This window comes from Trichosurus vulpecula, chromosome 6, assembly GCF_011100635.1.
Source record: "Trichosurus vulpecula isolate mTriVul1 chromosome 6, mTriVul1.pri, whole genome shotgun sequence".
NCBI classification, from domain to species: domain Eukaryota; kingdom Metazoa; phylum Chordata; class Mammalia; order Diprotodontia; family Phalangeridae; genus Trichosurus; species Trichosurus vulpecula.
Genome location: NC_050578.1, coordinates 221,905,149 through 221,917,344, shown reverse-complemented (window position 1 = coordinate 221,917,344; position 12,196 = coordinate 221,905,149). Strand labels below are relative to the sequence as shown.

The 12,196-nt window shown below is 39.4% G+C and overlaps 1 protein-coding gene and 1 pseudogene across 1 annotated transcript in view; both read left to right on the top strand.

Moving 5' to 3' along the window:
• NCR3LG1 (natural killer cell cytotoxicity receptor 3 ligand 1) overlaps positions 1-5,680 on the top strand; it is a 27,379-nt gene extending 21,699 nt beyond the window's left edge. Inside the window, exons 4-7 of the mRNA XM_036765407.1 lie at positions 326-520; positions 1,721-1,815; positions 3,095-3,164; positions 5,442-5,680. Coding sequence (XP_036621302.1) covers positions 326-520; positions 1,721-1,815; positions 3,095-3,164; positions 5,442-5,536 — 455 coding nt within the window. The 3' untranslated portion in view covers positions 5,537-5,680. The remainder of the gene's footprint in view (positions 1-325; positions 521-1,720; positions 1,816-3,094; positions 3,165-5,441) is intronic.
• Positions 5,565-12,196, top strand: part of LOC118854920 — a 26,598-nt pseudogene continuing 19,966 nt past the window's right edge.

Here is a 12,196-nt window from a genome sequence, read left to right as displayed (position 1 = left end):
TATGTCTTTTACTCTGTGTGACCCTGGGAAGGAAATTTCTACTCTGTCTACCTCTCTTTCTTCATTTGTAAAATAATACTGAAGAATAATGTTTTCTTGTCTTATATTGATTCAGCATCGATGTGTATGTTTCTATTTGTCTGTTTTGTGGTGTCGGGGAGGATATCTTTTAATGTATGAGTGGATGGTGAGAAGAAAATCTTCTGGAAAAGTGCTTAGCACAGTACCTTCATGTAGTAGGTGCCTAATAAATACTTATTGAGTGAGTGACTGGCTTCCCATGTGTCCTTAGCATGACCCAATAATGAATCTTATCTCCTTACAGCTCAGTCCTCCAGCACTGTGTTGCCACCAGAAACTGTAGGGGAGAAAAAGAAAGGGTACACCCGGGAGTCTCCTGCAGCAGGGTTCCACAATGAGTCAGTTCAAAACAGCAGGAAGAATGTGATTCCAGGGACTTACTTTCCAAATGTGAACAATTCTGAGCACATGGACAACAGTTCCATTAGCAACAATGATGGTAAGTTCATTGCCACCAGCAGCTTTGTCCTGCACCCAAATTTGGAAGACAATGGAACCATCTACCAGTGTGAGGTTGCCCATAAATCACTATTACTCCCATTGCAGAGCAGCACTACCTTGATTGTGATCTGTCCTCCCCAGCTTAAATTCTTAAATTCAGTGTAGTGAATTTTATGTATTATACTTGCTCATTTGAAAAACTAGGCTTTCTTGCTTATTGAATGATGGAATATACCTTATTCATTCCCTCTCTTCTCCTGTTCTCCTCTTTGCCTCTTTTCCTCTCCTTTCCTTTGTTTCTTTCATTTGTGGTTCATGTCCACTTTTCTCCTCATTCCATCTCTGCCCTTTTTTTGCTTCTACTTTTTCTCCCGTTTTCCTCTGCTCTTCTCCTGTTGCCCTCCTCTTCTCTGTTTCCTTCCTCGACTCTTTCTCTCCTTTGATTTATTGTCTCTCTTCTATTTCCTCCTTTTGGTCTTCCTCCGCTCCTCTTGGCATCTCTGTGCCTGGCTTTCTTAATGATATTTGTTCACAAAAATCTTATTTTATAGTATTACATTGCATAGTATGAAGATTACAGCTAAAGTTATTCTAAGATTTGTGTCATACTGAAGCTTGAAGCTCTACCACAGACTACATAAAATTCTTAGTATGTGGGAGGATGACAACACAGTCCAGGCACATGGGACTTGCATGCCACCACATATACACCAGGTTCTATTTATCTGTTCTATATATTAAAAATTTTTTTATCCTGATCTCTTTCCAAGAGGACTTTAGGGAGTATGTAAATGAAAACAGAGTGCTTAGTGGGATATTTATGGGTAAAGGAGAATAGAGGGCATGTAAATAAAGCAGAAGGATTAGATCCTGCCAAGGACCTAAGATGGACCAATTCTGATGACTGGGGAACTACACTGGTTCAGAGCCATACCTATGGTAGTATGATTAAAACTTTTCCTCAGGGTTAATGGGCTCGACAACTTAAAATAATGATTGAAGAGTCTGAAATTTACGATTTGTTAGATTTTTAAGGAAGATAAACTCTTGTGGAGTAGGAAAATCGGGCTTAGTATTTTATTAGCAAGAATAGTTAGTTAATCTAGGAAACTGCCAGATGGTATACTTCTTTTTCGCCACTTAGTGCTGATGACCATTGAGATAGCCATCTGAATGTATTCCCTCCTTTCATTTGCAGAGCCTGTAAACCCTATAGTTCGGATAATCATGAGGTGCCTACCAGTAGTGATATCTTTATGTTTGTTTGGGTATTGGTTCAATTTTTTAGAAAAGGTAAGTGACACTTTGGGGTGATGAAGGGGAGAAAGACACTGGGAAATGTAGGTGATGTTAAATAAAAGATATAGATAAAATTTATTTAAAAAATTTTAACAAGAGAGGGACAGGGCTGAACTGAGCCCAGCATTTCACAGTCAGCAGAGTGATCCCTAGGAGGTATAGGAGGGAGCATAGAGGAGGATATGAAGAGGGGTACTGTAGGGAATGCACAGTGTTGGTGGTTGTCACTGTTTCATTTTGTTTTTAAGTTTCAAATACATTAAAAATTTACAAAAAAACAAAAGAAAGTAGGACTCCCAGGCAACATCTGTTTTGGCCACCTGGTTTACTTCTATTAGGCCCCAAAAGACAAGGCCATTCTTAAACATTAGTAATTTTAAAAATTAATTTTTATTCTTGAATTTTGTTTTTATGTCACCTAATTTTCTCCTTTACTGCCTTCTCCCCACTCCCAGAAAACTACCCTTATAGAAAAACACAAAGAAAACATTTTGGCAACTATGGAAAAAATATAGCAAAATTGAGATATCATATATATATACACACACACACACACACACATATATATGTATACACACACACACACACACATAGGTTGGTTGTTTGTTGTTCTTCATTCTCAGAGAGGACCAAAATGACATCATTATACTTGAGTCAAGATTCAATGAGTCCACCTGTGGCTGACCAGGCCAATATGAGCTTGGAATGTTCTACCACAGGTCAGGCACCAATATTCTGTGGAACATTTGGGGTGGTGGATACTCCAAACTTGCACATCCTACATTTCCTTTGAACTATTTCAATTCTGCTTTGCTCATAGAGCACAGCACCTTCTCTCATGTGGAAATGCCATGCTGAGCGTTGCTGTGCCAGTGTCTCCCATGTCACACAATCAATTCCAAAGTTCTTAAGAGAGACCTTGAGAGTGTCCTTGTATCGCTTCTTTTTTTAAAAATTTTAGCCTTTTTTGGGAAGTGGACGTTTTGTATTTGAACAACATGGCCAGACCATCGGAGTTTTCCTCTCTCAAGCAGAGTTTGAATGTTTGGCAGTTTAGTTTGCATATGGAACTGTATCTGGTACCTTATCCTGCCAGGTGATCTTCAGAATTTTCCCTAAACAGTTCAAAGGGAAGTGATTCAGTTTCCTGGCATGGCGCTGGTAGACTGTCCAGGTTTCACAGGCATACAACAATGAGGTCAGCACCACAGTCCTGTAGACCTTCAGTTTGGCAATCAGTCTAATGTCTCTTCTCTCCTATACTTTCCTTCAGATCCTCCAAACACTGTGCCTGTGTCAACCTCATTATCAATATGTACATCCTTGGAAAGTATACTACCAAGGTAAGTGAACTTATCCACGGCATTCAAACATTCTCCATTTACTGTAACTGATGGTTCCATGTATGGATGATATGGTGGTGGCTGATGGAGGACCTGTGTTTTCTTGGTGTTAATTGTTAGGCCAAAATTAGCACAATCAGCAGAGAACTGATACAGCTTCAGAGGCTGCATTGAATGCACAATCATCTGCAAACAGAAAACCATGCACCAACATTCCCTCCACTTTGGTCTTGGCTTGTAGCCTTTTCAAGTTGAAGAATTTACCATCGGTGTGGTAGCTGACCTTGATGCCATGTTCATCCTCATCGAAAGCATACACACACACATACATACACATATAACATCTGATGTGCCACAACCAGGTACCCCTCCCTACTTCTTCCTTTGCAAAAGAGTAGGGGGACATATCTCCTTCATCCTAGCTGTCTCTGGCAGTTTTACTATATTTATTTCTAATTCTTTTACGGTGAATGTACTTTCTGCTTTCTTTATTGTAGTCGGTATATCCATGGTTTCCATGACTTTGCTGACTTCACTAGTGACTTCATCTTTGGCAGGACATAACCATCCCTCTCTGTTTAGTTATCTTTCTTTTCAAGCACAGCTAGTCCTGATGAGCCTATCCTGGTCCAGTGTTGCCATCTATAGCAAATATAAGTCAATTTCCCAGATATTTAAGTTTTAATTCCCCATAGAACCAATAATATGACACATCTTCCTTGGTTAGAGACATTTCCTGGGTATGGTTCATTTGCACCTATAAATATACACAGTGATATCTGAGACAGGCATTTCACAGTTAGTAGTAAAGTATGTAGTAAATCATGTTGTTTAAGGGAAAATTAATGGTTGAATTGGTTTATGGACTCAAGGAATTCTTATCTTAAGAAATTATGTTCCCTCAGGCAAGAAGAGTGCATTATATTCTTTTTTTCCAACACTTAATGGTATCTTATTTTTCCAAGAAAATGTGTAAAGAAAATTTCAGCGTTCATTTTTATAAGATTTTGAGTTCCAAATTTTTCTCCTTCCCTTCCTCCCTCCTCAAGACAGCAAACCCTCCTGATACAGGTTATACATGTAAATTCATGCTAAACATACTTCTACATTATTAATGTTGTGAAAGAAGAACCAGAACAAAAGGGAAAAACCATAAGAAAAACCAAAAACCAAACAAGTGAAAATATTCTGCTTCGATCTGCATTCAGACTCCATAGTTCTTTCTCTGGATGTAGATAGCTTTTTCCATCATGAGTCCTTTGGGACTGTCTTAGATCTTTTTATTGCTGAGAAGAGCTAAGTGTGTCATAGTTGATCATCATACAATGTTGCTGTTACTGTATGCAATGTTCTCCCTGTTCTGCTCACCTCACTCAGCATCAGTTCATGTAAGTCTTTACAGGATTTTCTGAAATCTGCTCATCACTTCTTATAGCACAAAAGTATTTCATTACATTCATATACCACAACTTGTTCAGCCATTCCCCAATTGATGGGCATCCTCTCAATTTCCAGTTCTTTGCCACCACAAAAAGAGCGGCTAGAAATCTTTTTGTACATGTAGGTCCTTTTCCCTTTTTTATGATCTTTTGGGATACAGACCTAGTAGTGGTATTGCTGGACCAAAGGGTATGCACAGTTTTATAGCCCTTTGGCCATAGTTTCAAATAGAGTGCTTTATTTTCAAGTAATTGCTATTGGCAATTAGATAATTTCTGAAGTCACTCAGATTTAATTAACAGTGTACATTTCAGAAGAGATGATGGTAAACTAATCCAGCCCTACTGGAAGATACCGATGTTATTTTTCAGTGTCTATTTTTATGTTTTCCACACTGTGTCCTGTGAACAGTCTAAAGCTTGTCTGAGTTGTATTGTTTAGCAAAGTATAATAATACTAGAGCTATCACTTTTAAAAAATGAGTATTTGCTGGTTTCTTCAAAAGTATTTGGCTTCTTTTAAAATGTGTTGCAGAAGTAAGTGAGGAAGAGTTTGAACCACATATCCGTATTTTAATTTCCCACAAATTTGCTGATTCAGAATTATTATTATGCTAATTGATTGGCTCTTACTTTTTTTTTAAAAAATCTACTATTTTTTACTTCTAGAGGAAAATGGTTTCTAAAAACTTCTCATATTAGTGCCAGGTTGAAACTTTTTCTTGACAGTATAGCCCTCAGAAGAAACAGTAAAGATTTAATTTCTGAGAGAGACGTCTTTTAGTGCCCCATTCTTCTACTAGTTGCAGTGATGTGTTGATCTTTCTCTATTTTACAGCTGGGCAGCAGCAAGACAAGTCAGAAAGGCATTCTCTAGGCAGTGACCACCTTCAGCCTTTGCCACCACAGCAAGTTTCTCTTCTTCAGCCATAGCCGAACACATCCAGATTCACCCTTAACCATGCGGTGCCTCAACTCTTTACTTTTCTTGTTCATTTATTTGTTTGTTTAGAAAGGGAGACTAAAGTGGATTAAGACATTAAATTTAAAATTTAAAAATTAAATTTAAAATGTCTGATTTCTTGCCCCTACCTGTGTCATCATCCAAAGGGTATTTGTAATTTTGTTTTTAGCAACACTTTAAAGCAATCTTTCTTCATTATCTCCTGAAAAATGTGAGGGGAGAGAAGGTTACTAAAAATCTAGTTCCCTTTTTTTGACTCCCCTTTTGTAAACACAAATTTTAGTGGCTGGGGGATAAGATCCCATTAAAATAAAACAAAACTACCTAGTAGTTAGCTGTGAATAATAACCTGTTCTCTGGACAATCCCAGAATTAACCTAGAACATATGTGTAGAGATCCAACAAAAGATGATCGAGAACCTGGATCCAAGGGTCAAGTTTTTTCCATTTCTAGCACTTTCGACTGGCTTGTTGTTTCTGAGACCAAAAAAGTATCCCTCAAAACAAAGCTTTGGAACTTTAGCTTTGATTTTTTTTAATTGCCTCAAAGAATTATGCAGAACAGTAATGATCATTCATGTTTACAGATCCCTCAGATTCTCACTATGGAAAGCCTTTAGGATAAATATTTTTACTAACTTTAGTGATAATGAGGGTAAATGCATTGTACCAGAGAAGTAGTTTATTCATGATTATTATGTCTTTTTCTATGGATACCTGACATTTTGCATTATGTTTTAATAATCATTCTGTAGTAGTTTTGTTTCCTTTTTGTTAAACATGAATTTTAAAGCTATTTAAGTATACTTAATGTTATAGGAGAAAACATGACCGATATATTAAGACTCCTTTCTTTGGCTTGAATTTTTCCTAGATGAATTATATTTTTGTTTCCTGTCTGCATTTCTTTCCTCCCTTAATATGAATGAATTTTGTTTTCATTGACATTTGCATTGTTTGAGAGGTGAAGTTGGACTTGGGGAAAGAGAAAAGCCCCCTTGAAGAAATCATCATATTAACCCTTGCTAAGCCAAATCAGTAGGCAGGATTCTTTCCTCCAGGGAGGCCTTCTGGATTTTTGGATCTTGCCATAGACTATTGATCTTGTCGAAGAATCTCTAACTTGATACATAGGACTGGACTTCGTGGGGAAAGCTAATAGGGGAAGGTTAGTACCCACTGCTTGTACTACAGTGTAGTAAGACTCTGATGAGCAGATGTATCTTGTCCTCTTGGGGTGAAGCCAAGATCATGGCTGGAACGGAGGGACTTGCTTAAGCTCTCCCCCAAATCCCTACAAACACTTGTAAGAAATGGTTCTGAACAAATTCTAGGGCTGTGGAACCCACAAAATAGCAGAGGGAAGCAGGTCTCCAGCCCAGGAGAGCCTGGATGGTGGTTGGGAAGGGTCTATCGCATGGTGCTGGGAGTGGAGTGCCGCACCAGGACAGAATAGACTGGGAGTGGCCTGCAGCAGGCCTTAGGGCCATGAATCATTGAGCTGTGGCAGTTTCCAGACTGCTCAACCCACAAACTCTAAAGATCACGGAGCAGGTTAGTGGGAAAACTGCTAGATTGGGTTAGAGAGTGGTCCAGCCCCGAGCCCTGGGGGTGGCTGAGGTGGTGTGGTGGTGGAGCTCCAGCGTCAGCTGTTTCCAGAGTCCCTGGCTCAGAAAGTGGGAGGAATCAAGTGGCCGACCAGAGCAGGAGTGTAGCGCTTGCGTTGCCCTGCTTTGATCTGGGTCGCAATCCTGGTTGGTGGTTCTTGGGGGAGGAGGATCACTGCTGTGGCAGAACTTTCTGTGAAAGCAGAGTAGAAGTAGCTCTGAAAACAGTTGTTCAGCCCCTAAAGCTTGGGACAAAGCACTCTCTACTCTACAAGCTGTCATACCCTGACAAAAAGCTCAAAGGTCAAGTAGGTGGCTGGGAACATGGCCAGGCAGGGAAAAAGGATGCGGACTCAGACTCAGACTCTTGAATCTTTTTTTTTTGGTGATAAAGAAGATCAAAACATATAGCCAGAAGTCAACAAAGTCAAAGAGCCTACATCAAAAGCCTCCAAGAAAAATATGAATTGGGCTCAGAACATGGAAGAGTTCAAAAAGGATTTGGAAAAGCAAGTAAGAGAAGTAGAGGAAAAATTGGGAAGAGAAATGAGAGAGATGCAAGAAAGCCATAAAAAACAAGTCAATGACTTGCTTAAGGAGATCCCCAAAATACTGAAGAAAATAACACCTTAAAAAAATAGACTAAACCAAATGGCAAAAGAGCTCCAAAAAGCCAATGAGGAGAAGAATGCCTTGAAAGGCAGAATTAGCTAAATGGAAAAGGAGGTCCAAAAGACCAGTGAAGAAAATACCACCTTAAAAATTAGATTAGAGCAAGTGGAAGCTAGTGAGTTCATGAGAAGCCATGAAATCATAAAACCAAACCTAAAGAATGAAAAAAAATGGAAGACAATGTGAAATTTCTCACTGGAAAACCACTGATCTGGAGAATCTGGGAAAACCACTGGAAATCATTGGAAAACCACTGATCTGGGAGAGATAATTTAAAAATTATTCGACTACCTGCAAGCCATTATCAAAAAAAAGAGCTAGACGTCATCTTTCAAGAAATTATCAAGGAAAACTGTCCTGATATTCTAGAGCCAGTAGGTAAAATAGAAATTGAAAGAATCCAGCGATCACCTCTTGAAAAAGATCCCAAAAAGCCAACTCCTAGGAATATTGTCATGAAATTCCAGAGTTCCCAGGTCAAGGAGAAAATACTGCAAGCAGCCAGAAAGAAACAGTTTTAGTATTGTGGAAACATAATCAGAATAATCTAAGATCTAGCAACTTCTACATTAAGGGACTGAAGGGCTTGGAATATGGTATTCTGGAGGTCAAAGGAGCTGGAATTAAAACCAAGAATCATCTACCCAGAAAAACTGAGTATAATGCTCCAAGGCAAAATAGGGATTTTCAATAAAATAGTGGACTTTCAAGGTTTCTCAGTGAAAAATCCAGAGTTGAATAGAAAATTTGGCTTTCAAACACAAGAATCAAGAGAAGCATGAAAAGGTAAACAAGAAAGAGAAATAATAAGGGACTTACTAATGTTGAACAGTTTTGTTTACATTCCTACATGGAAAGATGGTATGTGTAATTCAGGAGACCTTTCTCAGTATTAGGGTAGTTGAAGGGAATATACATACATACATACATATATATATATATATATATATATATATATATATATATATATATATATATATATATATATATATGTAGACAGAGGGCACAGGGTGAGTTGAATATGAAGGGATGATATCTAGAAAAAAATAAAATCAAATTAAGGGATGAGAGAGGAATACATTGGGAGAGGGATCAAGGGAGAGATAGAATGGGGTAAATTATCTCACATAAAAGGGGCAAGTAAAAGCAATTCTTTTGGAAGGGAAGAGGGAGCAGGTGAGGGGGGATGAGTGAATCTTGCTCTCATCAGATTTGACTTGAGGAGGGAATAACATACACACTCAATTGGGTATCTTACCCCACAGGGTAGGGGGAAGGGGATTAAAAAAGGGAGATGATAGAAGGGGGGGCAGAAAGTGGGAGGGGGTAATGAAAAGTAAACAGTTTTGAAAAGGGACAGGGTCAAGGAAGAAAATTGAATAAAAGGGGACAGGATAGGATGGAAGGAAGTATAGTTAGTCTTTCACAACATGAGTATTGTGGAAGTGTTGTACATAACAATATATGTGTGGCCTATGTTGAATTGCTTGCCTTCTTAGGAAGGGTGGGTGGGAAGGGAAGAGGGGAGAGAATTCGGAATTCAAAGGCTTCAAATCAGATGCTCAAAAGAAAAATTTGTTTTTGCATACAACTGAGAAATAAGATATATAGGGAATGGGGCATAGAAATCTATCCTGCCCCACAAGAAAGTCAGGTGAAGGGAGATGGGGTGGGGAGTGGTGTGACAGAAGGGAGGGCTCACTGGGGAATGGGGCAATCAGAATATATGCCATCTTGGAGTCGGGGGGAGGGTAGAATTGAGGAGAAAATTTGTAACTCAAAATCTTGTGGAAATCAGTGTTGAAAACTAACATAGTAAATAAATAAATAAAGAAGGAAAAGAAAAAATAAATCTCTTCTTAATTAAAAAAAAAAAAGAATATCTTGATCTCCATTACAGGGTAAGGCAAGAAGGGATGCTTTCCTTCAACAATCATCAACTCAATTCAGACTTGTCTTTTGACCTGAACATGTACCTTCTACCCTGTCTGTCTTGTCAATGATCATTTTAACTCGAATGTAAAAAAAACTGTGTATTTCAAGTGGGGTGAGGGAAAGGAGGAAGGGAGAATGGGAAAAATTGTTGAGTAATCAGAATCTCCACTCTGGGACTGTATATGAAGGATAGGGAGATAGGGATTCAACTTGAGATTTATTGCTTTAGAAAATTTCTGGTGAGGAAGATAACTCTATCAATGCAGATCAATACCTGCCCTGCAACTTAAGACTCTCAGAGAGTTTTCTAGGTTACTTAAGTGACTTTCTCAGGGTACCACAGTTCATATGTATCAAGGGTAGGATTTCAATCCAGTTCTTTGACTCTGAGGCCAGCTCTCTATCCATTGTACCACACTGCCTCATGACATGTGAAGGAAGTCAATAAATAAGGCCAATTTTCATTCTCCCAGGCATCATTTAACCATGATTACTTTTCATATATTTTATTTTTCCCATTGTGTGTAAAAGCAAACAGGGGTTCTTTAGCTTTTTATTGCCATGGGTCCCTTTAGCTGTCTGATGTAGCGTATGGACTCCTTCTTAAAATGTTTTTAAATGCATAATATTTCAAGAGTTATAAAGGAAACCATTTATATGGAAATAATGATGTATTTTTCCCCATCTAAATTCACTGACAGCCCCCACCCTGAAATTCATCCATGAGCCACCCCACTGTCCATCACGGGTGGGGAATCTGTGGTCTTCTAGGTCCTTGGGTTTAGCTTTTTAACTGGGTCCAAGTTTTACAGAACACATCCTTTTATTAAGGGGATTTGTTCCATGAAGTTTGGATTCAATCGAAGGGCCTCACTCAAGGACCTGTGAGGTCACATGTGGCCTAGTGGCTGTAGGTTCCCCACCCCTGGCCCAGACCCTTCTCAAATTTTGACCCTTTACTTTTCTTTGGAACCCTCATTCTTTTGGTAATAAACTGCCCTTTATCCTCAATCTCTTATTTTTATACTGTTTCAATTTTCTGCTCCCCCAAACCTGGATCTCTCTGGAATGCCCTCTCCATCAGTGATTGTTTCTTCTGAAGTCCTCCCTCATACCAAATAAGTGGGGATTGTTATATGCTTTTCCTTTTCTAGCCCCAACACTTGGCAACTGAGTCTTTCGAGGTTTACTGAACGAATGCATGAGTGAGAAAACATTTATTTTATAAACTTACTATAGTATTATATATTATTTTATAAATCTACTATGTGCTAGACATGGTGCTAGAAATACAAATCCAACCAAGCAAGGCAGTCCCTACCTTCGAAGAGTTTAGATTCTAAAAGAAGGCAACACAGAGTTGCAAGTAGTGAGGTATTTTGGTTTGGAAATAGCTTGGAAGTGTGTGGTCTCCTGCGTTTCTAGCCAGGACAAGGTCAAGGCTCATTTGTCAGGTCCCCAGTATAGACAGGAGGAGGATGAGGGAGATAGCCAGAATGGAGGCATCTTAGCTTAGAAATAGCTGGGAAGTGACAGCCTCCAGCCCAGATCCTTGATGCTCCAATCTGGTAGCCTCCAAGTCACTCTTCCTTCTTTCTCTAGTAGAGTACATGTCCTGAAGTTTTTCTTTCCAACCCAACTCTTGTCTTCATCCTTGGAGACTGCAATATGGATGACTGTCTCCTCAAACACCTAGAGAGAGATGGATGAGTGATAGATGGGTGGAGAGGAACAGATGATAGAAATGGATAGAGAGATAGCTGGATAGAGAGTTAGACAAAGAGATAGGTGATAGATTAGTAGAGAGAGCATTTGTGAAGTGCCTCCTCTGTGCCCTGCCCTGGGTTAGGTGCTGGGAGCACAGAGAGAAGAAAACAAGCAGGGCCCTACTCTGGAGGAGTAGCATTCTAATGAGGAAGACAAAACAGAAAGGGGACCTGGAATGGGGGTGAGGAAAGACAAGTGTCCCTGAGGGGGATGGAGCTGGCCAGAGGATGAGCCAGAAATGCAGAGGGAGTGAGCCAGGCATCATGTGTCTGTATTAGCTCTGAGTTCACCAAACTCAAGAATCAAAAAGATTCATCTTCCTGAGTTCAAATTTTGCCTCAAACACTTACTAGCTGTGTGCTCCTGGGTAAATTGCTTCACCGTGTTTGCTTCAGTTTCTTCATCTGCAAAATGAGCTGGAGAAGGAAATGGCAAACCACTCCAGTATCTCCACCAAGAAAACCCTGAAATGGGGTCATGAAGAGTTGGACAGGACTGCCTTCTTAATGTGGCTGATGGTTAGGGCTTTGTGCTAAGCTCTTTTCTCATGGCCTGCTGGAGATCTCATCAGTCTTCCTAGATTCAGGCAGATAGTGAGATGATTCTCTGCAGATAACTTTGAAATCTTCCTCCTGAACTCCAGTAACC